Source organism: Tamandua tetradactyla, chromosome 2 (assembly GCF_023851605.1).
Source record: "Tamandua tetradactyla isolate mTamTet1 chromosome 2, mTamTet1.pri, whole genome shotgun sequence".
In the NCBI taxonomy this organism is placed as follows: Eukaryota; Metazoa; Chordata; class Mammalia; order Pilosa; family Myrmecophagidae; genus Tamandua; species Tamandua tetradactyla.
In genome coordinates, this window is record NC_135328.1 from 206,694,001 (window position 1) to 206,717,196 (window position 23,196).

The 23,196-nt window shown below is 39.0% G+C and overlaps 1 protein-coding gene, 1 long non-coding RNA gene and 1 other non-coding gene across 4 annotated transcripts in view; 1 reads left to right on the forward strand and 2 right to left on the reverse strand.

The window, feature by feature from the left end:
• The first annotated feature begins 1,102 nt into the window (after window positions 1-1,102).
• On the forward strand, window positions 1,103-5,589 carry LOC143664290 (uncharacterized). Of its 2 annotated transcripts, none has more exons than XR_013166400.1 (3): window positions 1,103-1,346; window positions 1,590-1,735; window positions 5,366-5,589. It is a non-coding gene; the product is annotated as an uncharacterized LOC143664290 (long non-coding RNA). The 2 variants fall into 2 exon arrangements; XR_013166401.1 differs by lacking the exon at window positions 5,366-5,589 and adding an exon at window positions 3,131-3,463.
• Window positions 4,266-4,372, reverse strand: LOC143675206 (U6 spliceosomal RNA). Its single transcript, XR_013171449.1, has one exon. It is a non-coding gene; the product is annotated as a U6 spliceosomal RNA (small nuclear RNA).
• Window positions 5,590-10,085: 4,496 nt separating the features above from the next.
• Window positions 10,086-23,196, reverse strand: part of MICOS10 (mitochondrial contact site and cristae organizing system subunit 10) — a 53,232-nt gene continuing 40,121 nt past the window's right edge. Inside the window, exons 2-4 of the mRNA XM_077151052.1 lie at window positions 13,761-13,808; window positions 12,649-12,758; window positions 10,086-10,331 (exon numbers count right to left, since the gene is read on the reverse strand). Coding sequence (XP_077007167.1) covers window positions 10,323-10,331; window positions 12,649-12,758; window positions 13,761-13,808 — 167 coding nt within the window. The 3' untranslated portion in view covers window positions 10,086-10,322. The remainder of the gene's footprint in view (window positions 10,332-12,648; window positions 12,759-13,760; window positions 13,809-23,196) is intronic.

Consider the following 23,196-nt stretch of genomic DNA (forward strand, 5'->3'; position numbering starts at 1 on the left):
CTCTAAGGGAAATGGAGAGACACACAAATAATGGGAAATAGAGGAGCAAAGGAAAAGCTCATTGCCAAGGAAGTTGCTCAGCCATAAGGGCCTATAACTCCATATGGAATTCAGAGGGGAGAAATCCCAAGGGTTGACATGGCTAGGAAAGGTTTGCTGGACGAGGTAGGATTTGAGCAGGGGCTTGAGATATGAGCAGAATTTGGGCAAGTAGAGGAAATAATCCATGCCAAGTAAGGAAAGGTCCAGAAAGAGGGATTTGCATATGACAAACAGATGGCCCTTGAACCTCTAACACACCATGGAGACAGCATTAGCACAACACTTTTTTTTTAATGGCCCAGAAACAGCTTTAGAATTATTTTCAACACAGTTCCTCTAAGCGGTCACCACCAAATGGATACATTTGGCTTGCGAGATGAAACTTATTTGTTTGAATGAATTTGTCACTCCTAGGAAAGTTTGTTTCTAAATTAAATACTTTGAAAGAAGATCAATATTTTTATTTAGCATGTATTTATTGAGGGTTTTCTATGTGCCAGGCTCTGTTCAGGTGCTATGAATACAGAAGTAAACAAAACCAATAAAAATCCTTTTCATGTGCTTTTTGGCCGTTTGCATGTCTTCTTTGGAGAGATGTCTATTCAAGTCTTTTGCCCATTTTTAAATTGGGTTGTTTGTCTTTTTGTTGTTACCCTGAGGGATTTCTTTATAAATTCTACCTTTGGAGGTATTATTATTATCATCATCATCCCCATTTACAAATGAGGAAACTGAGGCATGGACAAAGTAAGTAACTTCCAAGTTCCCTTAGCTGAATAATGATGGAATGAGAATTCAAACCCACAAAGCCTGGCTTCAGAGCCCTGCTCTTAGTTCCTATGCTACTCCATGGAGGGAGCATTGGGCATGTGGTTGGAGGTGGAGACAGGAGCTGGATGGCGAAAGGCCTTGAATGCCAGCCAGAGAAATTCAGGCTTATATCTTGTGCCTTGGTGAGCCACCAAAAATTTCTGAACAGGAAACAACATGCATACAATAATGTGAAGAATGAAAAGGAGGGGGAAGACTGGAGACTGGGAGGCCATCTGGAAGACTTGCAGAGATTATGGCAAAGCAAAAGAAATGACTTACCTAACACTCTGCAGATAATAGGTTGAGGCTAAAAATAAGCTTTATGACCAAATAGTGAGGCCCAGGCCAAGGAGTCGAGAACCCTTACTAGATGTGGCTGCTGGTTGACATGTTCTATGGCTCTTCCTCCAAGTCCTCAGGAAAGGAATCTAAGTGAAATGAGAGATGATCTATAGTCATCTTTGTATTTCTCGACAGGAGGACTTTTCATGGTAAGACAGGTACAATGTGGGTTTTATCCATGAAAAGCACCACAGAGAAAAGAGGAAGAGAAGTCTGGACAGTGGTGGCGTTCTCTTTACTTCTGTGGTGTGAAAGAGTCTACTTGTGACAGCTCTCACTAGTGCTGTATCTCCAGTTTCACTGGGGGACGATTCTTTTCGTGATATTTTGCTGTATGATTATATTATACAGTATTATTTAGCTGGCTATTTCACTTTTCTCCTTGATCACAGAGTGTCTGACCTCACACCCATCCTGGGTGGCAGGAAGGGGCAAAGGCTATTACAACTTCTCACAATGACGGCCAGAAATCAAGGGACTGTCTCTGGATTACACAGTGGCCCAGGGAAGAAGCTCTGCTGATGATTGACACTCTATGGTAAGAATTTTGAGAAACCTTTCTTTCAACTGGAAATCACTGCCTGGAGTAAAGACCAGTCAGGACCACCCATTTAAAAAGCAAATTAAAAATGAGTAGCACCAAAAAAAAAAAAAAAGAAAAAAAAAGATGAGTATCACTACTGAATCCTTATATTGATATTTCTTTTTAGTCTCCAGTGTCTTAGAGTAGCTAGAAGGAAAAACCTATAATTGTGGAGCTGTAACTAAACTGTACCAAACTTTGAATTCTGTTCTATAACTACTTTTGAAAATGCACTTTGAAATGTATTGCTTTTTTTGTAGATATATTTCACAATAAAAAATTAAATTAAAAAAAGCAAGTTTATTAGGGGGATTTAAAAATTAAAAAAAAAAACATGTTAAACTCAACCACCTATCTGAAGAAGAGTAAGGATAAAAATTATTCCATAAATATTATGATAATAAAAATGTACTCTGGGTTTTGATCACATCCAGAGATAGAGACAGCAAGAACTGTAGAAGGCAAGTAATGACAGAAACTGGGAGGCAGATGCAGATAAAGACCAAGAGAACACCCACACTGACTCACTCTCATAGCACATTTACACTCACACTCACACACACACTCAAGGGAGTCAGGGAGACCAAGCTCATAAATATAGTTCTTTAAAAAATAAATCCCGGGCTGGCCATGGTGGTTCAGCAGGCAGAGTTTTTGCCTGCCACGCTGGAGACGTGGGTTCAATTCCCAGTTTCTGCCCATGCAAAAAATAATAATAATAATAATAATAAATCCCTTAGAACCAGGCATCTCACTGTTAGAAGGGAGTTACAAGTATGGGTGGGGAAAAGGCTAGACTAAACCCTAGGTTTTGAATTTAAGAGATGAGTGTGAACTCAAGGTCGCACACACATTCTAGCTCTGTCTGCTGGCAGCCCTGGAAGCAATGACACACCAATAGCAATGCACTTTCTAATGATAATCCCCACTAAAAAGAACCAAGGCTCTTTGGAGATATGGCTGATTCCAGGGTAGGGGAAATACAAGAAGTACTTGGAATATCTTGTGTTCAAAGAATATAGTGGATATACCAAAAGGATACAGGAGCCAGCTTGAAAGAGCTCCTTTAGGACAAATGTGGACCATTTGAGCATCAAAATAAATATTGACAGTAATGAATTATAATCAGTTGAGTAAGATGAGATTCCATGAGTCCATACTAATATAAATAAAAGAGTAAATAAATGTGGGAGAAGGAAAAGTTCTTCCTTATAGAATGCCAAATAACGAATGATGAATTTAGAAAATCGTCCATGAATGCTAAACTATCGAATTAAAGTTTGATAAGGAACAGTGTATTTAATAGAGTATCAAAAATATCTCCCCACAATTTACTTATTTAATTTACAGTGGAGAAACCAAGCAAACACCACCTTAGCCAAGTGCTTAAAGTTGACATCACTAATACTGGGACAGAGGGACATCATGTACATTTTGATATGACACACTGGAAAGGACACAACGTCACCTCTGGGGTGTTCCTGCCAAAATGCAAAAGCTGAATCTAATCATGAGAAAACATGAGATAAACCCAAACTGAGAATCGTCCTACAAAGTAACAGCCTGTACTCATCAAAACTGTCAAGGCCAAGAAAAAGAAAGTCTGATGAGTTATTCTGGATTAAAGAAGACTGTAGAGTCTTGACATCTGGGTACAGTGCATGATCCTGGATCAGACCCTAGATGGGGAAGAGTTATAAAATACGTTATTTTGACCAACTTATAAATTTGAATGTGTACTGTATCAGATAGCACTATTGTATCAGTGTTACTTTATTGATTTTCATAACTGTACTGTGGTTATAGAAGAGAATGTCTTTATTCTTAGAAAATATACACTGAAGTATTTAGGGGTAAATGGGTATGATGCATCCAACTTATTCTCAAATGGTTAAAAATACTATGTATACACCACCAAACAGTAAACTGAGAGATGGCTAAAATGACAAATTTTATATTATATATGTTACTGCAATGGAAAAAAGGGGAAATGCCAAAAAAAGAAAAATCAATTTACATATATTTTCACCCCTTAAAAGTAAAATATAAAGGTAGTAAATGTTCCCAGCATACCTTATAAAAAGGGTTCTCGCTTTGTATCTAAATATGTAGATATTTAAAAATATTTCTCAATTCGAGGTGCTTTAACTTGCTCTAGGATCACGGGTCAGCAAACTCTCACCCTTTAGGGTCAGACGGTAAATATTTTAGGCTTTCAGGAACACATGGTCTCTGTCACAACTCAACCCAGCTGTTGAGGTTCAGAAAGGAAGCATAGGCAATATGTAAACAGACGGCCATGGCTGTGCTCAATAAAACTTAATTTACAAAAATAGGCAACTTGCCACAGTTTGCTGACCCCTGCTCTGGATAAGAGGGGCATTACCATCTTGTGGCCTTGGGATTGTTGCTACCAATTGTGCCAAAGCCACCGTGCATTTCTGCAGTCATTGCAATATGTGACTATTCTTTTTCTTTTCTTTGAAAAAATATGGAACATGTCACAAATTTGCGTGTGGTCCTTGCGCAGGGCCCATGCTAATCTTCTCTGTATCATTCCAATTTTAGTTTATATGCTGCTGAAGCGAGCACAATATGTGACTCTTCTTGACATTTAATCTACAGGCTAATAAAATTAAGACAGAAGGTCAAATCTGGCCCAAGTTTTCCCGATTCCCTTGTCAAGGAAAAGGGTTTCAAAAACCATCAAAATTACATCTCAGAGTAATTTGGGAAGATAATAAAAAAGTGTTTGCGAAGTCCCCTTGAGGGACTGGGGAAAAATGTGGAAATACTAAACTTCCTCACCTGGGGAATTCCTGATATTCTCACAACATTGGGGACTAACAATTTAAATAGGCTGAGCCCTCAATCTTGGGGCTTGCCCTTCTGAAACTTATTCCTGCAAAGGAGAAGCTAAGCTTACGTATATTATGCTTAAAAGTCGCCCCCAGAAAACCTCTTTCATTGCTGAGATGTGGTCCCTCTAAGGCAACTTGGCAGGTGAACCCACTGCCCTCCCCAGCCAAGTGTACATCACTGCCATGGCAAACGTGGGACATGACTCCCAGGAATGAGCCTGAATCAGGCATCGTGGGATTGAGAAAACCTTCTTGACCAAAAGGGGGAAGAGAAATGAAACAAAGTTTCAGTGGCTGAGAGATTTCAAATAGAGTGGAGAGGCCATTCTGGAGGTTATTTTTATGCATTATATAGCTATCCTTTTTTAGTTTTTAGTGTATTAAAATAGTTAGAAGGAAATACCTGAAACTGTTGAACTGTAATCCAGTAGCCTTCATTCTTGAAGACAATTGTATAACCATATAGCTTTTACAGTGTGACTGTGTGATTGTGAAAAACTTGTGGCTGATATTCCTTTATCAAGTGTATGGACAGATAAGTAAAAATATAGGGGCAAAAAATAAATTATAGGGGGGATAGGGAGTATGAGATGTTTTGGGTGTTCTCTTTTATTTTTATTTTTACTTTTATTCTTTTTTTTGGAGTAATGAAAAGTTTCAAAAATTGATTGTGGTGATGAATGAACAATTATATGATACCATGAATTCTCTGTGTTTATTACAGAGCAGGGAAGGAACTCAAGCATAGATTGTTGCAGAACAAAAGAATGTCTGAGAAGCAGCACTGGATTTGGAGGCAACTCTGAGTTTGTTTTGTGAGGTGCCTTGGGGAAATCGTTTAGTCAGAGCCTCAATTTTCTCATCAAAAAGAAGGAATAAAAACTAACCTCTGGGCTACTAAGATAATTAAAACAGATAAAACATATGAAATATGTTTAAATAAATGTCCAAAACACCAAAGATGCTTGTCTCCTCATTTATTGTGGTGTTAGAGACAATTTTGCTTGGGTGTGTTTTTCCATGGAAACCCATGAGCCATTTTTAACATTTCAAAAAGGCTAGCAAGGGGTACATTTTGTTGTTGGTGAATTACCGGCAAATAAACTCTAATTGAAAATTGTATAGCTTTTAAGATGCATAGGGGTCAATAAAAGATCATAATGCTTTTGCAAGAATTTAGCAAAACTCATCAGGTAATGCAGACCGGAAGCTCTGATCGGTAATACATTTCTGCTTAATAAACACAGGAACTATTTTTTAACAAATGCCACTCATTTCAAATTGGACTGGCTTGTTCTTATCAATTTAAGCGCAATGAAACTGGTGCTGATCAATTTCAACTATTACAAGTATGCCAACTCATGATAAAACTTTGAGAAACCCTTCCCAGTTTAAATAGCTTCTGGCCAGCAGAACTGCATAGCTAAGAGCCCTGGCTCTGGAATCAGATTCAAATGCGGCCTCTATCACCTCTTAGTTATTTGCCCTCGGGCAAGTTAATTTAGCCTTTCAAAATGTTTCATCTATAAAATGAGGATAATAGTATTTCTCTCATAGGATTGTTGTAAACATTAAGCATCATTAAATCTTAAATTAAGATTAAGTCTTAGAACAGTAACTGGAACACAGTGCATGCCCAATAAAAGTTAACTATCACATATTTGTTTGAAGTGTTCAAAGAACATTCTGCCTAGCCCAAACAGGCAGGAGTAGGAATGAAACTTGACTGACAGTTGACAAGCTCCTTTCCCGAGCCTGTTTCTTCCCTATTTTCTAGCCCAGTTCCTTCCCATCTTCTACCCAAGAATTCTTGACACCCCTCCCCCCCTCACAACAGAAGTCAAATGCTCAATAGCAGTTGTTTCCATCTGGCTGGAAACTCCTTGAGGGTTTCTCAAGTTCCCGTTCTATTTCTTCAGTGTCTTCTTTTCCCCTGCCTCTCCTAAGCCTAGGATGGGCATGACTGCATGCTCAGTAGGTAACTCTGAATTTTTAAAAAAGCTAGGCTAGAGTTTCAGGAGGAGAGAAGCCAAAGGGGCTTTTCTCATGTATTTCAATGGGGTACAGTGAAAATATATGACCTTAATAAATATTTATCTATAGAGATGCACAGTGTTTTCCCAGCAACTTTTAGGTTTGTTTGTTTGCTGTTTATTACCAGGAAACTCATTCTCTTCTTCAAATCTTGCCGATTTTCACCCAGGGCAGCAACTCCATGAGCCTAAGAATTAGGCCCTTTCTGTTCTACAACAGTTCTGACTACGTACCAATACTGTGTACTCTATTTTGATTCAAACAGCAACAGCTTCTTTTTAAACACTTGTGTTAAAAACGCACATATTTGACTCTCAAAGCCATTAGGGTAGGAATTCTTCTTCTCCCCTTTACTGATGAGGAACCTGGAGTTTGAAGACATTAGGGAACCTCCCACGGTAACATGGTAAATGGCAAAGCAAGAACTTGAACCCAAATCCTTGCTCCAAATCCTTTGCTCTTCCTCTTTACAACCCTGCTCCCTCCCTTGTCCCGTCCTGTGCCCTCTTCCTTCAAGGTACTTCATCACCCTAGCAGTGGTCACTGGCCCTCACACTTGCTCCACCCGGAGGTTACTCAGTGGACATGGGAACTTCTGCCCTGCTCCTGCCCGGGTCTGTGTTTACTCCATCATCACCCTTTGGTGTCAGAGGGGAAGTGGTGATTGCTGCACACTTAAAGAAATGAGTGGTGATAGCTTCCAGATGAGCTTATTATTCTGAATTTAATTCCTTTTGGTACTAAGAATTTCCACTTTCTCCCTTCTACTTCCTTTGCATTTATGTAATTAGAAAGCATGCAACAGGAAACTCTGTGTCTTGGTACCACTTAGGATGAAGGCTGTTCCAGCACCATGGAGTACATCCTTGTGGAAATACTTCGCAGAGTTTATTTGGACAGGTTCAAAAATAGTCTTTCAACAATACAATCAGATTGAACCGCGACGAGTAAAATGCAATTATGGCTCGGTTACATAAAAAAAATGTAAACAGTGAGGTTTGGGAAAACTAAAAGCAAAACTACATGGTTATCCTTCTCATTATCGAACTCTACATTTCCTACAAGCAGGATTTCAAGACTGAATCCATGAATCTTTTGAAATGGTTGAGCGAGGATGACACTCAAAAAGGAGACAGCTCCACAGTGTGTTCTGAGGCCACTTCTCAGAAGAAAGGCATACTTCTGCATAAGGCAAATACAGTCTGATAAGGCCTCCCCCAGTGGGTACTTGGAATGCCAAAGTCATTCACCTAAATGAGTTCAAAATACATATTGTTCTGGGCCAAATTATACAATGTCAAGCTCAGACTATGTATTTATATATGTTGGCAGAGCAGACCACTTTTGGGGCGCCACAGCTTTATCTCAGTATCCTGTGCCCAGCTGGGTTCCCATCAATCTGTCTCCCCAAACCCATGAATTTCCCTGTATTTGGTTCCAGAAGGTCTCACAATCCCACAAGGGAATAGGATCCCAGAAGACTTGAATTTCTAATGAAATTTAAAGTACAACAGAATGTGTGCCTTTTCCAGCAGGCTGGAACCTCCTGAGAGTTGATTTGGGATGGGAACGGGGAGCAGCGACAAGATCAAGCATTGTGCTTTGAGTCAGTCTCTGCAAAGAATATAAAGTACTTGAGAATTAAAGCAAACAGCCAATGCTTCCTTTGACTGGCCTTTGTCCAGAACTCTTCCCTCGCAAAGCTGACCAGTTTCTCAAAACACGTAAGTGGTGCTTCGAAGGTCCTAGGGGCAAAGGGATTCATCCAAATAAATGCCTAAAACTTAACAACTAATGATACAGAGAAGTTGGATTCCAACTGCCTTTTTGGAAGGAGACCTGTTATTCTTCCTTCTGCCTGAATAAAGATGGGAAAATGGTGGAAAAGTTGGGGATAAATATTAACTTTTAAAGCAAATATGGAGAAGACAATTGTAAGAGATGAAATAGGTTGCAAGGTTATTTTTCTTTTACTTACGTGGGTTGCTCTGATGGTGGAATTAAGGCACAAAGTAAGAAAAGAAATGGCAGAATGGCTGTGGCAAGCCATGGTCATGCCTTACAGTCCTGGGCTCAGGCCCATCTTTGGGCTTTAACTAACCCAAAGATGCAAAAAAGCCTAGAAAGCAGAGGAACCTGGGTGGTTTGCAGGGCAGACACTGCTGCCCATTCCGGTCTAGAGTTTGGCATGCCCTTCTGGAAAGGGGAGTGGGGCAAAGAATGAGGGAAGAAAAATGGGAGTATTTGTTATCCTGAATCCACTGGTTACAACACTTGCAAGAAATAAAGTCTAATCAATGTTCCCGAATTGGGGTCAGATACTAGTTGTACCCCTGGCACCCAGTTTCATCTTCCCACATCTCTCCCTTACCCCTGCGCAGTCTTACTATACTAAACTACTCTGATGTTTCTGGGCCTTTGCACTTGCCTGGTACGCCTAACTCAACTTAAAGGCTCAATTCATCTCTTTCCTTCTCTATGAAGCCATCCCTGATTGCCCTCTTCCTTTATCTATACCCATACCAGATTAAAACAATTCTTTATGTGTCAGAAGAGCTGACATGATCGTCTTTCCATCAGATTCTAAGCACCCTGAAGGCAGAGGCTGTGTCTTTTCATCCAATTATCTCTGCAGCCTAGAATTAATTGTGCCTAGCTCATAGTAGATAAAGATGTGAAGAATGAAGGAACAAGTGGGATGAAGCTCTGCCCATCTTAATTTTTTAGAGAGAGAGAGAGAAATAAGGTATGTTAGCTTAGGCTATGGGTTTCTGTATAGAAACTGCACAAATATTAAGAATAAAAATTATTTATGTGCCCAGTCTCCCTGGTTCAAGTGAAACCATAAGCATAAGCTAACAAGGGGGTATCTGATGTGGCTTTTGCTCCTCAAACCTCAGCTGCTGGGTGAAGATAAAGTCACCTCCATACATGGCCTGTCAGCCAGGGGCGTCTACCAGGAGCTTCCCCCACCAGCCAGGAGAAAGCCCTCAGTGCTGAAGCCCGGATTATGTCAAGTACCATGCAGCTGAAGGATATGACATCAATAAGGTAACCCAGCCACACAGATTACTGACTTCAGTGCAATGGACACAACAGTTGAGATCTGTCCTGTCAGTTTCATTGGTGAGAACACAGATTTAAAGAGCTGTTGTAGTATGGAGAGGCTCCTCAAGACATTAGCCATCTCCATCAGACCTTGGAGCAACAATCTGCAACCTCCGATTTATGAGGTGGAAGCAGTTCTGAAAATAACACATTAGGGGATATGTGGGGAGAAATGCATAAGGGCTGTGGTTTCAAGAGGGCACTCAGAGAGGCTGTGACTAGGCAGCTACACCTGCTGCGGCAGACAAATACATCTGTCCTCATCCTCAGTGACCAGAAGCAAAGAAACATAGGCAAAGCACTGCAATTCCTATTTTTTGTTTATTTCTTTTAAGACCACCTCCTTCCAATTTCCAGGAAAAAAAATACAAAACAAGAAACAGACTTGGTTTCAGATACATACACCGTGTGCTGGAGTATAAAGCATTACTGATAACATTGTTACAGAAGAACATCCGCCTACTCCAGGGCACTTCAATATTCCTGAGGAATAAACATGATTTCTCCTTTCCTCCCACTGGGATGTTCTCAGGCATAAATCACTGCTCCTGTAAAGCAAGAACACTGAAATGAGAACTACACAGAGCATTTTGACAACCCTCACTACACAAACCAGTGGGCCAAACCCTTAGCATATTGTTTACTTTAAACCCATCTTTACAAGAGGATTGTACACATCCCACCCAGGTTCACAAAAGAGTGATTCCTCCAACCTTAGAGGGATAAAAACTGGAGAGAAATAGAACAGGGCTAAATAATCGGTGCCTGGATAACTGCATTCCTAAAACCCATCAAAGGGAACATAGGTGAGTGGAGAGAGCAGGGCTCTGGATTCAATAGCTTACTAATGATTGATCGATGGCAAGTTTCTTAACCTCAGTAAAATTCAGATTTTTTTAACCGCTCAATAAAGATAAAACCTCCCTCACAAATCTAGTGGGTGGTCTTGAGAAAAAGAACATAAAGATAAAGACCCTAGGATGGTCCACAGGGCACATCAGACACTCCACAAGGAGTCACCATGCTGTGAGCACAGAGCCTCAAATTGGGATTCTGCTCCTCTTTTCAGAGAGTAGAGCATGACAACATCGAGGCACAGACTCAAGTTCAGATAAAGTTACAAGGCCATTTTGGAGCAGTTCACACAAGACTGCAAAAGATGGAACAATATTTTCCACAGTAACTCCCAGCCATTAAATATATAATATGCATATAATTGCCCCTGAGCCATCACCCATGACAACTCAATTTGGAACAATGCAAACATTTTAAACAATTAAAAGACCGAAGCTCCTCCCCAGGCCAATCCTGTTCTCCCCAACTGTCAGCTCTCTGGTGCCAGGAAAGTAAAGAGTCAGGGAACAGTGGAAAGTGAGGGTCGCCAGCTCTGGTGCCATGCAGCTGCGCCTATTCCTACACTGTCCCTCAGATTACCTCACCCTCGTTTCGGCACAGAGATGGTTCATTAATATGGAGGGTGGGGAAAGGCCTGCCAGGCTTCCTAGCTGGCCAACTCTCCCTGCCCCCAATTTTCTTTCTAGCACACACACGGTGGTCAGAAGGCAGCTGACAATCTGAGCAGGTTCTAAAACGGAGGCTCCTGAGCTGGGGTGGGAGACTGCTATTGGAGCTTCCTTAATCCTTATGGCTACAGCTCTAGATCAGAAGCAGGACACTCCTTTGTACCCCATTTTCTGCTCTACTTGTTATTATGGTAGAACAATGGGCAAATCAATCACCTTTTCTTGGTTGGCTTCAACTATAACAACCAGTGTTCCTATTTATATAGCACCTCACAGCTTAAAAACATTTTCACAAATACAATCTCATTTACTCAAAACAACCCTGAGATAGAAATCTTCATCTTTCTAAGAAATCTTCATCTATGGATGGAAAACAGAAGATCGATAATAAAACAACTTAAGATCACATATGGATCAAGTGATGGCCCTGGACTCACCCCCAGGTCTCTCCTGACCTCTCTGCTCTTCCCACTAGCCACCCCCACTACAGCCCAGATCCTGGTGACTGGAGCTCAAAGGTAAACTGTAAGGTGGATGGTGGTTCTGTTCAGAGAACCCTAAACTCACTTTGCAACAAAGATTAGGCCTTAGTCTGCCTGAGGTCACTAAACACTAACATCCAATAATGTCACATTTCATTCATCCAATGTATAATTTATTTGAGTGCCTACTCTGTCTTGGACCTTGGGGATGCAAAAACAAATACCACTCTGTCTTGAGAAACACCCAGCCTTCCAGGATCCTTTCACTGAAGCCACACAGCAATGGACCATCTAAAGTAAGGGCAAGGTTGCTACACACAAATATTTTAGGAAGCAAGCTACCATCTTCCCACTGGAGGCACATGTAACAGTAATTTTCCAGCTTGTTTGAATCATTACAAATCTATCTGAAGATAAAGGTTTCAACAGAATCATGCTGGACTTACAGCCAAGAACCTGCGCCCTTCAATAAAAAGCAGAATAATAGCTGAGTCCCAGCAGTCTTTAGATTCAGCTTGAATATGTTTAAGATGTTTATGGGCACTCTGGGATCCTAAATACAAAGTGCTCCTTATAGATATTTAACACAAATCTACCTTACCATTGAGGTAAACTTTCATGCAGCTTCATCAATTCCAATCATCTGAAGGTAGAGGGGAGAGAATTTTAGCACCAATTCTCTAAAGAAAGAATTATCTTTATTGTCGCTAAAGGCCAAAGAGCAGCTTGGCCCTCCAGGACGCCATGATGAAACAAATGGTTTATTACTTATATGCACTCTAAAGAGTTAGTCAGAGTCTCAGGAGAAACTACCTCTTTTTCTTTAGAAAGACAGAAAAAAAAATCATTTCTGTACATACTTTGACATATTTTCCATGTAGAAGATATGGAGCCTGGAAATCATGCTGACAGTTGGAGTAGGCCATTCCCAATCCCATGCCAGAACCAAAGGCTAACGGCCACATTCTTCCTAATGCGCAAAAAAAGAAAAATCCCAAAAGGAAACCATTAGGAGATGGTGAAGCTTTTTCTAGCTTACCTACATTTGCTTAGGGTTCAGAAAATATTCATTCAACAAGCATCACACTGATGACTATAATATGCCATTCATTTTTTGCCAATGTTTAATTAATGGCAGAAAAAAGAGATTCATTAACGTAATTTATCAAGTACCTACACTGCTAGGTTCAAGGTAAATGAGTGACACAATACGAAAACAGAAGACAGAGTTGAACTGTTTAACTTTACTAAGTCAGCTCTAATCAGCTGCTTATTTCAACTAATTTCTTAACCTTATCAGAAGTAATGACACCTTTCAGTAAAGTATTTGAACTTAAAAAAACATACAAGAATGTCACCAATATTTAGACATTTTGATTATTGTAAACAATACTGTAAATTATTACTTCATATCAGTACCATGTACTATTTATTATTCTCTAGTTATGTAGTCCCTGCCAGTTCTTCATAAAAGAGGGCAAAGTGACCCCTTTGGCTTCTATTCAACAGCCAAACTTCATAAGTTCTTCCACAGAATGAAAGGAATATTGCCTGCCTCTGCTTAGGAGAAACTGTGGCCAAAAAGCATATGTATTTCTGGTCCACTTGTTTGTATTACTAGGAGGACTCTCATTTTCAAGTTCCTTTAGAAAAAAATTACAATCATTGAGAACTATCCGAGGGCATGGATTTGGCCAAATGACTCACTTACATGAAGTACAGGCTTTTCTAATGATATCATATTTAAGATATCAGGCACCCTGACTCAATGCCTGGGGGAGTTCTGGAGATGCCCAACCCAGTCGACCTCTTCAGAGTCTACATTCTGGTCTAACTCATTTTACACTTGCCTTCCTAACCGCAGAAATGTATGGGTTGGCAGCCATCTAGATGTGCCTTCCTGAAGTGTCCCTATTAGGTATATGAATACACTATGACACTATATTGAAAGATAGTAAAGAATCACACTTACTTTTAAAGAAAGTAAGGGAGAAAACAATTCCTAATCCAAAACCAGTACCTACAAAGAAGGAGGAAAGATATGTCAATTCTTATAAATACCAGTAACACATTAAAAAAAAAATAAGCATCTATAAAACAGATGATTATTTTATATAATTTCCATCATTTCCATCATTCTTTCTTGTTAGAGAAGCATTTATAAATGACTTTGGTCCCCTTGCCTACAATAGGAGATAAAAGCTTTATTTGCCATTCTGTCTATGTCTACACAAGCCTGCAACACTGATGGATGGGTAGGTGGGGGGTTGAGGGTAGATGGGACTTCGGACAACATGGACACAAGCCAAGACACAGCTCTTGAACAGACCCTCTCTGCAGGGCTTTCGAATAGCCTCAGGCATCCTGAGTTCTCCTATCCATGTTATATATGGATGCCACAACCAAGCGCTCAGATAAACAATGTCAACAGGAAGCTCCCCTTGTCATTTCAGCACTTTTGACCAATGCCAACTTTTTGAGAAACACGGCAAGTAGTGATCCCAAACAATTCCCAAAGGCTGCACAAGTCAGAGTGTCCAGACACCCCAAGTGTGGAGATTAATTCCCTCCCCTCATTATACTCACAGAGCATTTTTAACCACTATCTTTCAAAATATAACCAGTTTTAACTATTAAAAAAAAACAAATACAAGCTTATTTTAATGGTCTGGTAGAAAAAATTTTAAATACCTAATTTTTAATCAAATTTTGTAAGAAGATAAGCATGGGGAAAAAAAAAGGTTCCATTTGAGAAAAATGACCAAATCCTAATTTTTACCAGAATTTCTCAAACCCAGTTATTCAGAGTGCTAGTTAGATTCAGGTGCCAACTTGGCCAGGTGAAGGTGCTTAGTTCTATTGCTGTGGACATGAACCAATGGCATGTGAACCTCATCTGTTGTTGATTACATCTGCAGTCAGCTAGGAGGTGTGCCTGCTGCAATGAATGATGTTTGACTTAACTGGCTGGTGCTTAAATGAGAGACTCAACATAGCACAACCCAAGCAGCTCAGCATACCTCATCTCAGCACTCACCACTCAGCCCAGGCCTTTGGAGATGCAGAAAGAAATCACCCCGGGGAAAGTTGTTGGAACCCAGAGGCCTGGAGAGAAGGCCAGCAGAGATCACCCTGTGCCTTCCCACGTAGAAAGAACCTCAGTTGAAAGTTACTGCCTTTCCTCTGGAGAACTAACAAAATAAATCCCCTTTTATTAAAAGCTAATCTGTTTCTGGTGTGTTGCATTCTGGTAGCTAACAAACTAGAACATTCTGGTGCTACCTTTAGAAGTTTTACTAAATCTACACCTCACCTACACTATCATTTACTTACTTATTTTCTTAAAAAAAAAATCAACACATGCATTATAAAAAATTTAGGCATACATTAAATAATATTGGTGAAATCATGGATTTGAGTGCTAACAATATTTTTCCCTAAGGTGTATTAAAATGAATATGGAATTATTAAAATAAAAAATATATCTGTGGTGTCACTTTTAAAAAAAATCACTTCACATAGGTAGCACATATCCCAAACGTTGAGATAAGCTTATTTTACCATCATCAAAAAAGCTAACACTCCAGGTAAGGGAGTCAAAATCTGATTTTTTTTTCAGGCTTGAGAGAGGAATTGTTTTCAATGACCTTTCAGAGTATTCTGATGCTCTTTACTGAGTGTCAACTCCAAGATACAGCAAAACCTTTGACCAACCTCTTATAATTAGCACCACATATTATTCCCAGTTCTCTCTTGCCTTAATGGTTTTCAAGTTTGTGCTGCAAAAATTCAAAAGGTTTCTTTCATGATTTCAGACTACTGCAATGTCAAAATTCAAAGTATTCCTCAGTCAATCTCAATCACGTTGACCTTTCTGTTCCAAAAGCACAGAACTTCTTCATGAGCAAGCAAGCTAACGCACATCTTTTTTGATCCAAATACTTGGTTTTACAGCTCTGCACCAATCCAGCTGGTGTTGGCCTGAAGAAAGTATTTTTACTCTTTACCCAGGGTGATTTCAGACAATTCTCTCGTATATGTATATGTGACCATGGCATGTTTCTTTCATATGACTGTGTCCTACACAAATGCGAATTTTAATTAAAAATTGCTACTTTCATACTCATGTGTTTATGAACTCTAGTTTTTGTTTGTTGTTTTTTTTAAGTGACAGTGTAGGGTAGATAGAAAGGATGATCACTTCAATAAAAATTTCCAGATTAAATAAAAATTGTTACTTCGCCCTATCCAATCGACCCTGCATTAGGTACTGTTCTGGCACCCCACTAAAAATGCAGTATCTGAACATCAGTCATACCATTCCAATTTCCATATAATTTAATGTAACTGCAGGAAAACTCATCAGTTTACAAACAGCAGTTAACCTATTCAACATGGATATAATGAAGAGGGAGGGGAGCTAACATTTGAGTACTTCTCATGAGTACTAAGCCTTCTCTTTTAAACCACACAAAACCTGACATGCTATTATTTGCCATTTTACGGATGCAGAAGATAACTCGCCCAAAGTTACTCTGTTTAGTTACTGGTATAACAGTGAATAGGACTCAAGTCTACCAGACTCCAAAGCCATTCTACCTACTATGAACAGATACTGGATTCTCCTATAATTTCAACCCCTAAACTATAACCACCTCCCATGGAAATCAGAGTGCTAAGATGTCTCCTGCCCCTGAAGTAAAGGTACAGCCAAGAAACCAACTATGCTCCCCAAGCAACAGCCCAGAAAGCTAGGCAACCACGGTGGTAACAAGTCTACACAGAGCCACAAGGGCTTGTTCAGATTCATTCCCAGGCTAATCCTACTGCACATGTCACAGACAAGTCTACATGGCTGGCGAGACTCAGGAACTTTGGAGAAACATGAGCCATCACCATCAACACTCCTTGGGAAAATCTGCTGTTGCCTGGTTTATAAAATGGCACAGGGTTCAATTTCAAGGCGACCTGCCTCACCCCCTTGCAGCTGGAAGATGAGTAAGACAGTAAATTGGTACTAGAAAATGAGGTAAAGGATTTGGACTGGCTTACAGATTTCAAACCCGGCAATGGGATGGGGAGGTAGGCCAGTAAAAACATAATGGCTTACAATCAGAACTTTTGGTTTTCTCCATCTGGAGGCATTTTTTTGGCAAGCAAATCAAAAGCCTAAAAGGAAAATGTTTCAGCATTTTTCTTGTCCCTCTGACTCCATGCCTTTCTTTTCTATTTCCCCCCAAGGAAAGAAAGTTAGTTCTCTGATGTTCAACTTTTCCTAGTAGAAAAAAAGAATGAGGCTAAGTCCACTGGTCCCAGTTATTACTCAACTAAATAGATAAGAAATGTTTCAATATCAATCAATGTAGAAAGAGCAGAAAATCCTTAATCTCTAGACTTTTGTTTAAATTCAAGTATATGCCCAACCACCCAAATCTACTCTATTAAAGGCATTTATCTGAAAATGTAAGGTCAAAATCACAGTTCAGACCAGTCAAAGGAGTTACTAAGGAACATGCTCTGGGTCTTAGTTATATTTTTAATAGTGATTTTTCCCCTCCTTTTCTGTACTTTAAGACACAAAGTAACAACATATTCACTTCAGAAAATGATTTTTAAATGCCAGTGTTTTACTTAAAGTTCGCTATCTCAGTTACTTAAGAGATTAACAATGGTGGAACCGCTGATGATGAGTTTTACAGGTTCAAGTTCTCACATGTTCAATTTTCCTCTTAAAGGCAACATATTACTTCAAAGAAAGTCCCACCTGATCAGGGGACACCAACTCTGCAGCTGTTTCCACTCAAGACTGGCACCTCTAGGCTAAGTTTAAACTTCGTAACAATAAAACATGAAAGGTTTGTCTTACAATAAAAGCAAACCAACATGGAAAAGAAAAAAGTTTTCTCTGCCCTTGGCCACCTTTTTTTTGTTGTTGCATGACAAGTCCTTTTGGAAGAAAAAAGTACAAGACATTATTCACCTTCCCTGGAAGGAAATACTTAACTATGAATACAGTTTATATAACTTTTCCTCCCCCCACTCAAACCTGCTCTTTTTGGTTCACTTTGTCTGCAATGACAACCCTAAAATGAAGAAATGCCTGATTATAGGCACACATCTTCCTCATGGCAAAGTCTAGTGATGAGGGGAATGTGGGGGGCAAAAAAAACTACTTCAAAGGAGCCTTATGGAATTGACATTAGGCACAGGGCCCATGTTCTGAAACCATTTGGAGAGGAGAAAGAATTGGCACAAACTCTTTCAAAAAGAAATTACCATATCCAAATCAAATCAAGCTAATTACGCACTTAAATGCATACTTAGTGTACAAAAGGACACCGTAAAACTGGTTAGTAGATAAACATACATCTTTAGGAAGAAGCAATTCCTTAGCAGTTAATCTACAGTATTTTTAGAAAACTTTTTATTATGAAATACTTTTCAACTGACAGGAGAGATATAAAAATAATATAAACTTCTTATACTAAACTCCAACATACCCCTACCCATCACCCCAATGATAACCAGATTCACCAATTTAAACATTTTACCACACTTGCTATATCATTCTATTAATCCATGTTTATCAATTCATTTTATAAAATCCTGAGTGTAAGCTGTATACATCATGCTCCTTGAACACTTACTATTGCCAAGTACTTCCTCTGAGAGGAAGGATATTCACTCATGTAAATACCTTAAGTGCAATTACCAAGAAATTTAATATCACCATAAAGCTTAACAGTCTATATTCCAATATTTCTCATTTATCCCAGTAACATCCTTTTGAGCCTTTTCTCCTCCTTTGTTAGGTAACGTCCAGGATCATGTATTACATTTAATTGTCACTGTCACTTTAGTTGCTCTATTTTTTTTAATAGGTTCCTCGGGCTCTATTCACTTTTCTTCATTCTTTCTCCTATCTGCTCCTCAGACTGTGATTTGAATTGTCTTATATTCAAGTTCATTGATTCTTTCTCCTGACTGCTCCAATCTGCTGTCGAACCACTCTAGGGAGTTTTTTGTTACTGTAGTCTTCAGCTCTGTTTGATTCCTTTTCATAATTTCTTTCTCTCTATTAATATACTCCTTGTATTCACCTATCATTTTCCTGATTTCCTTGAGGTCTTTGAGCATATTTAGGGCAAATTTTAAAAAGTCTTCATCTGGTATGTTCCAGATGTGGTCATCTTCATTGATGGATGCTTTAATCTTCTCCTTTGCCTGGGCCACTGCTTCCTGTTTCTTTATATGTTTTGTGGTCCCTTCCTGAAACTGGAAGTTTCAATATTTTAATGTGTTATCACTGGAATTTAAAATCTGAGGTGTCTGTTCCTTAAGTTTATATCAAGCTAGTGTTATGAAAGAACTTTCTTTGAATGCCAGGAGCTAACAAAAAAAAAAAAGGAAACACCATTCCTAGTCTTTGTAAATGGACATATGTGAATACTGTCTTTCAGGGTTTATCCAAACAATGAATGTAAAGAACAGCTTGAGGCCAAAGCATAGGTATCTCTTGGATCCTCCCCACATATGTATCTAGTCTCGGTGAGGCATGTGCATATGACCTGAGGAATTTCCCTGTTTACATGGATACAAATGCTCCCTCTTCCCTAGAGAACAGTTTTCACATTGTCCTTGGCACTGCAATGTATGTCCTACAGCATCAACAACTTGCCCTAGGCAACCACAAATTGACTACTCTTCCACAGTGTTCTGTAGGAGAGCTATGTGAGGCAGGGACAGCAAGCCTGCAGTGTGTGTCCATCCTATTTCAGTTCCTTAGGTTGCCACTAGAGAGACTGGGCATACGTGCTCAGTCTGTGCACAACAGTTACTCTGCCCTAGAATCAGGGACACACACTCAGGCCAACTCACTGCTGAGCCAGTGAGGAGATAGGGGTATAACCAGACAGGGCACCACAAGATCCCACCACTTTTTTTTTTCATGGGCAGGCACTGGGAATCGAACCCAGGTCTCTGGCATGGCAGGCAAGAATTCTGCCTGCTGAGCCACCGTGGCCCACCCAAGATCCCACCACTTTTAAGTTGCCTTTTTCTTGTTTCAACACACACCTTGTTACTACAATCCTTTGTTTCCTAGAGCTTTGCGTAAGATGTTTCTGTCAGCTCTTGCTGGTTCTTCAAAGCTTCTGGTGGGGGATGGAGCCCTGAAACTTCTCACCCCACAGTCTTGACTGAGGTGGGGCATCTGATAGTATTTTAATATTAAAAAGAACAGAGAATTCGGCTCCCTAACTACATCTGCAATATTGTCTTATCTTATGCCTAAGAAGATTTTATAATGAACTTAAAAGAATAAAAGCCAACTAAAGGACAGACAGTATTTGCTCCAAGCCATGTTTTGTGTAAGAGGTAGAAAATTATGTTGATGGCCATTACTGTCATATATGGACAATCTCAAGTTAGTCAATGCAACTTTATTTTACATTTAGAAAAAGCATAGCTCTCACCATGCCACAGATCATAACACTTTACTTCAGTGCAAATAATCAGGAAGCAAACAATCAGAAAGAATTAACAGTCTTGGGGTAGAAATATACTTTGAATGTTAGCCCTTTAACGGTACAACATATGCTCCTGCAGACTCAACTTTGCAAAAGCTGTCACTATCAACAGATTTTCAATTAAGGAGGAATAACTCATTGTTTGGAGAAATAAAGATAAAAAATCCTATAGAAATTCACTTTAAAAACATTTTGATAAAAGACCACAGATCCATTTCATTCATCAATAACATTACATGATTATTACTAAGACTTTACTCCAGCTTAACATTTTAAGTGAGTCTCCTATATTCATAAACTTAAGTTATCAAGTGCTGAAATTTAAATCTACATCTAAATATTAATTAAAATAGTGAAGCAACTCAATTTAATTTGCATAATAATTTACATCAAGATGTATGAGTAAAATCTATTAAGTAACACATTCAACTGGCAGTTGACAAATATTAGAAGTTACAGATTTACTAGCAACTCTTTAAGATGTAGAAATTATGAACCACATAACTTCTTTATTACTAACTGTCTGAAATAAAGGATACAACTTCCAAAATTGAGGAATTTTGGGGGGCAATTCTCAAAAAGTTAAACATAGGATTTCAATATGATTTTGCAATCCACTCCCAGGTATATACCAAAAAAACACCTGAAGGCAGGTACTCAAACAGATATTTGTACATCAATATTCATAGCAACATGCACAATAGTCAAAAGATGGAAACAACCAAGTGTCATTCAACAGATGAATGCTGAAACAAAATGTGTTCAATGTCCATACAATGGTATATTATTCAGTCATTAAAAGGAATGAAGGTCTGATACATGCTAAAATGTGGATGAACCTTGAAAACATCATGCTAAATGAAATATGCCAGACACAAAAGGGCAAATTTTAATTAATATTTTGTGATTTCTCTTACATGAAATATCTAGAATAAGCAAATTCATAGAAACAAAATAGGTTAGAGGTTACTAGGGGAAGGGGGGATTACTGCTTAATGGGTACACAGTTTGTTCTGGGTGATGAAAAAGTTTTGGTAACAGAAGGTGGTGATGGGCTAGTACAACATTGTAAATGTAATTAATGCCACTGAATTGTATACTTAAAATGACAAAAATTGTTATATATATAAATATATATGTTAATAAAAGCACTATAAACTACTTTGCAAATAAAAAGAATTATGTTCACTAACTTGAAAAGAAAATGAGGACTCTACCCTTCTGCTGAGCAGAGTGGAAAGAACATCCAGACAGACCTGTGTTCAAACCACTGCTCTCTAACCTCTGGGAAAATTGTCTACTCTCAATCAGGATCAACCTAGCTCATCTATAGAGTGAACACAATCTTACAGAGTTGCTGTATTAGGAAAACAGTGTCTGAGACCAAGTTTCTAAGTAGCATTAAGTTCTGCTACCTTCCTAATAAAAATTCAAAAGACATCAAGTGTAATGTAACAGTTTTCCTCTATTAAAATATAACTCACTGGTTTGTAGGATCCCATGGAGGGTGAGCCACAGCTGAAAATCAGAACCCTTTTTCCTACTCTTTGCATAGTTTACTATATCTTTCACTGGCATTACCAATTGTTTATATGAATACACTAGGTTTTAATACATACATTATTTTTTTTTTTTTTTTTTTTTTTTTTTTTTTTAGAGAGAGGAAGGAAAGGGAGGAAAGAAAGACAGAGAAGGAAGGGAGGATGGAAGGAAGGAAGAAAGGGAAACATTTTTCTTATTATTTTTTATTTGTTTGTCCGTTTTTTGTTACATGGGCTGGGGCCGGGAATCGAACCGGGGTCCTCCGGCATGGCAGGCAAGCACTCTTGCCCGCTGAGCCACCGCGGCCCGCCCCATACATTATTTTTTAATGAGAGGATTCCTTCAGACTCATTGCTGAACTAGGACATTTTGCTTTAATAAATGTAATAAAGATTTTCCTAGAGCTGCTTTCTATTTAATAAAGCTATAGTTATGCTTTGAACATGGATTAATAGTAAATCGAACTATTTATAAGGGACTTGCTTTCCTGTTCAATCATGTTTCTATCAAAGGTATTACAATCATCAAATGTATTTGTTTTTGACAGAAAAAACAAGAATGTGCTTTTATAGAAAAATACCCTTGGGACTGAATTTAGTGGAAATTACATTTCCAAGAAACATTCCTGATTTATGAAAGATGTCCAGGGCCCAATTTATGAGGGAAAAAAAAGTTTTAAGTCAGCTCCAAACTGTGTTACTTAATCCTTTGAGGCAAAGACAGATTGTCCCAGGTGTCCATGTATAAATGCCAAATCATGTGAATTAACCAAGAAAGCAAGCCAGACCAAAGAACCAGAAATGGTAAATTCAGGCTGTGTTAATCAGCTTCACAAAAGTCAACATTGCTGCAGGGCATATAGGAAATAGATGCAGAAGGTAGCTATTTCACAAGACCTAATCTTCCTGTGGCTGTATGGACTGGACAGAGGCCCTAACATCTGCAGGAATTTCTCAGGTGGAAATCAATTACGAGAAGTCTGATCAGAACAAGCAAACCAAACCAGTTAGCAAAAAGAAGGAAAGCTATGGAAGGTAAATGTGGCTGGCAGTAATTACCAGTATGCTTTACTTGAAAAAAGCCAAACTCAAAAGGCCCTTATAGCACACAATTCAACTTTCAAAATTCTTACAGCTTTCCCAGACTGCATAAAACAAGAAACACAGTTGGTAACAGAGACCATCAGGAGATAGAAATAGAGTAGATATTGGGTAATTGGAACTGAAGGGATACAGATCGTGCAACAGGACTGAGTGTAAAAACTCAGAAATGGATAGCACAATACTACCTAACTGTAATACAATAATGTTAGTACACTGAATGAAGCTGAATGTGAGA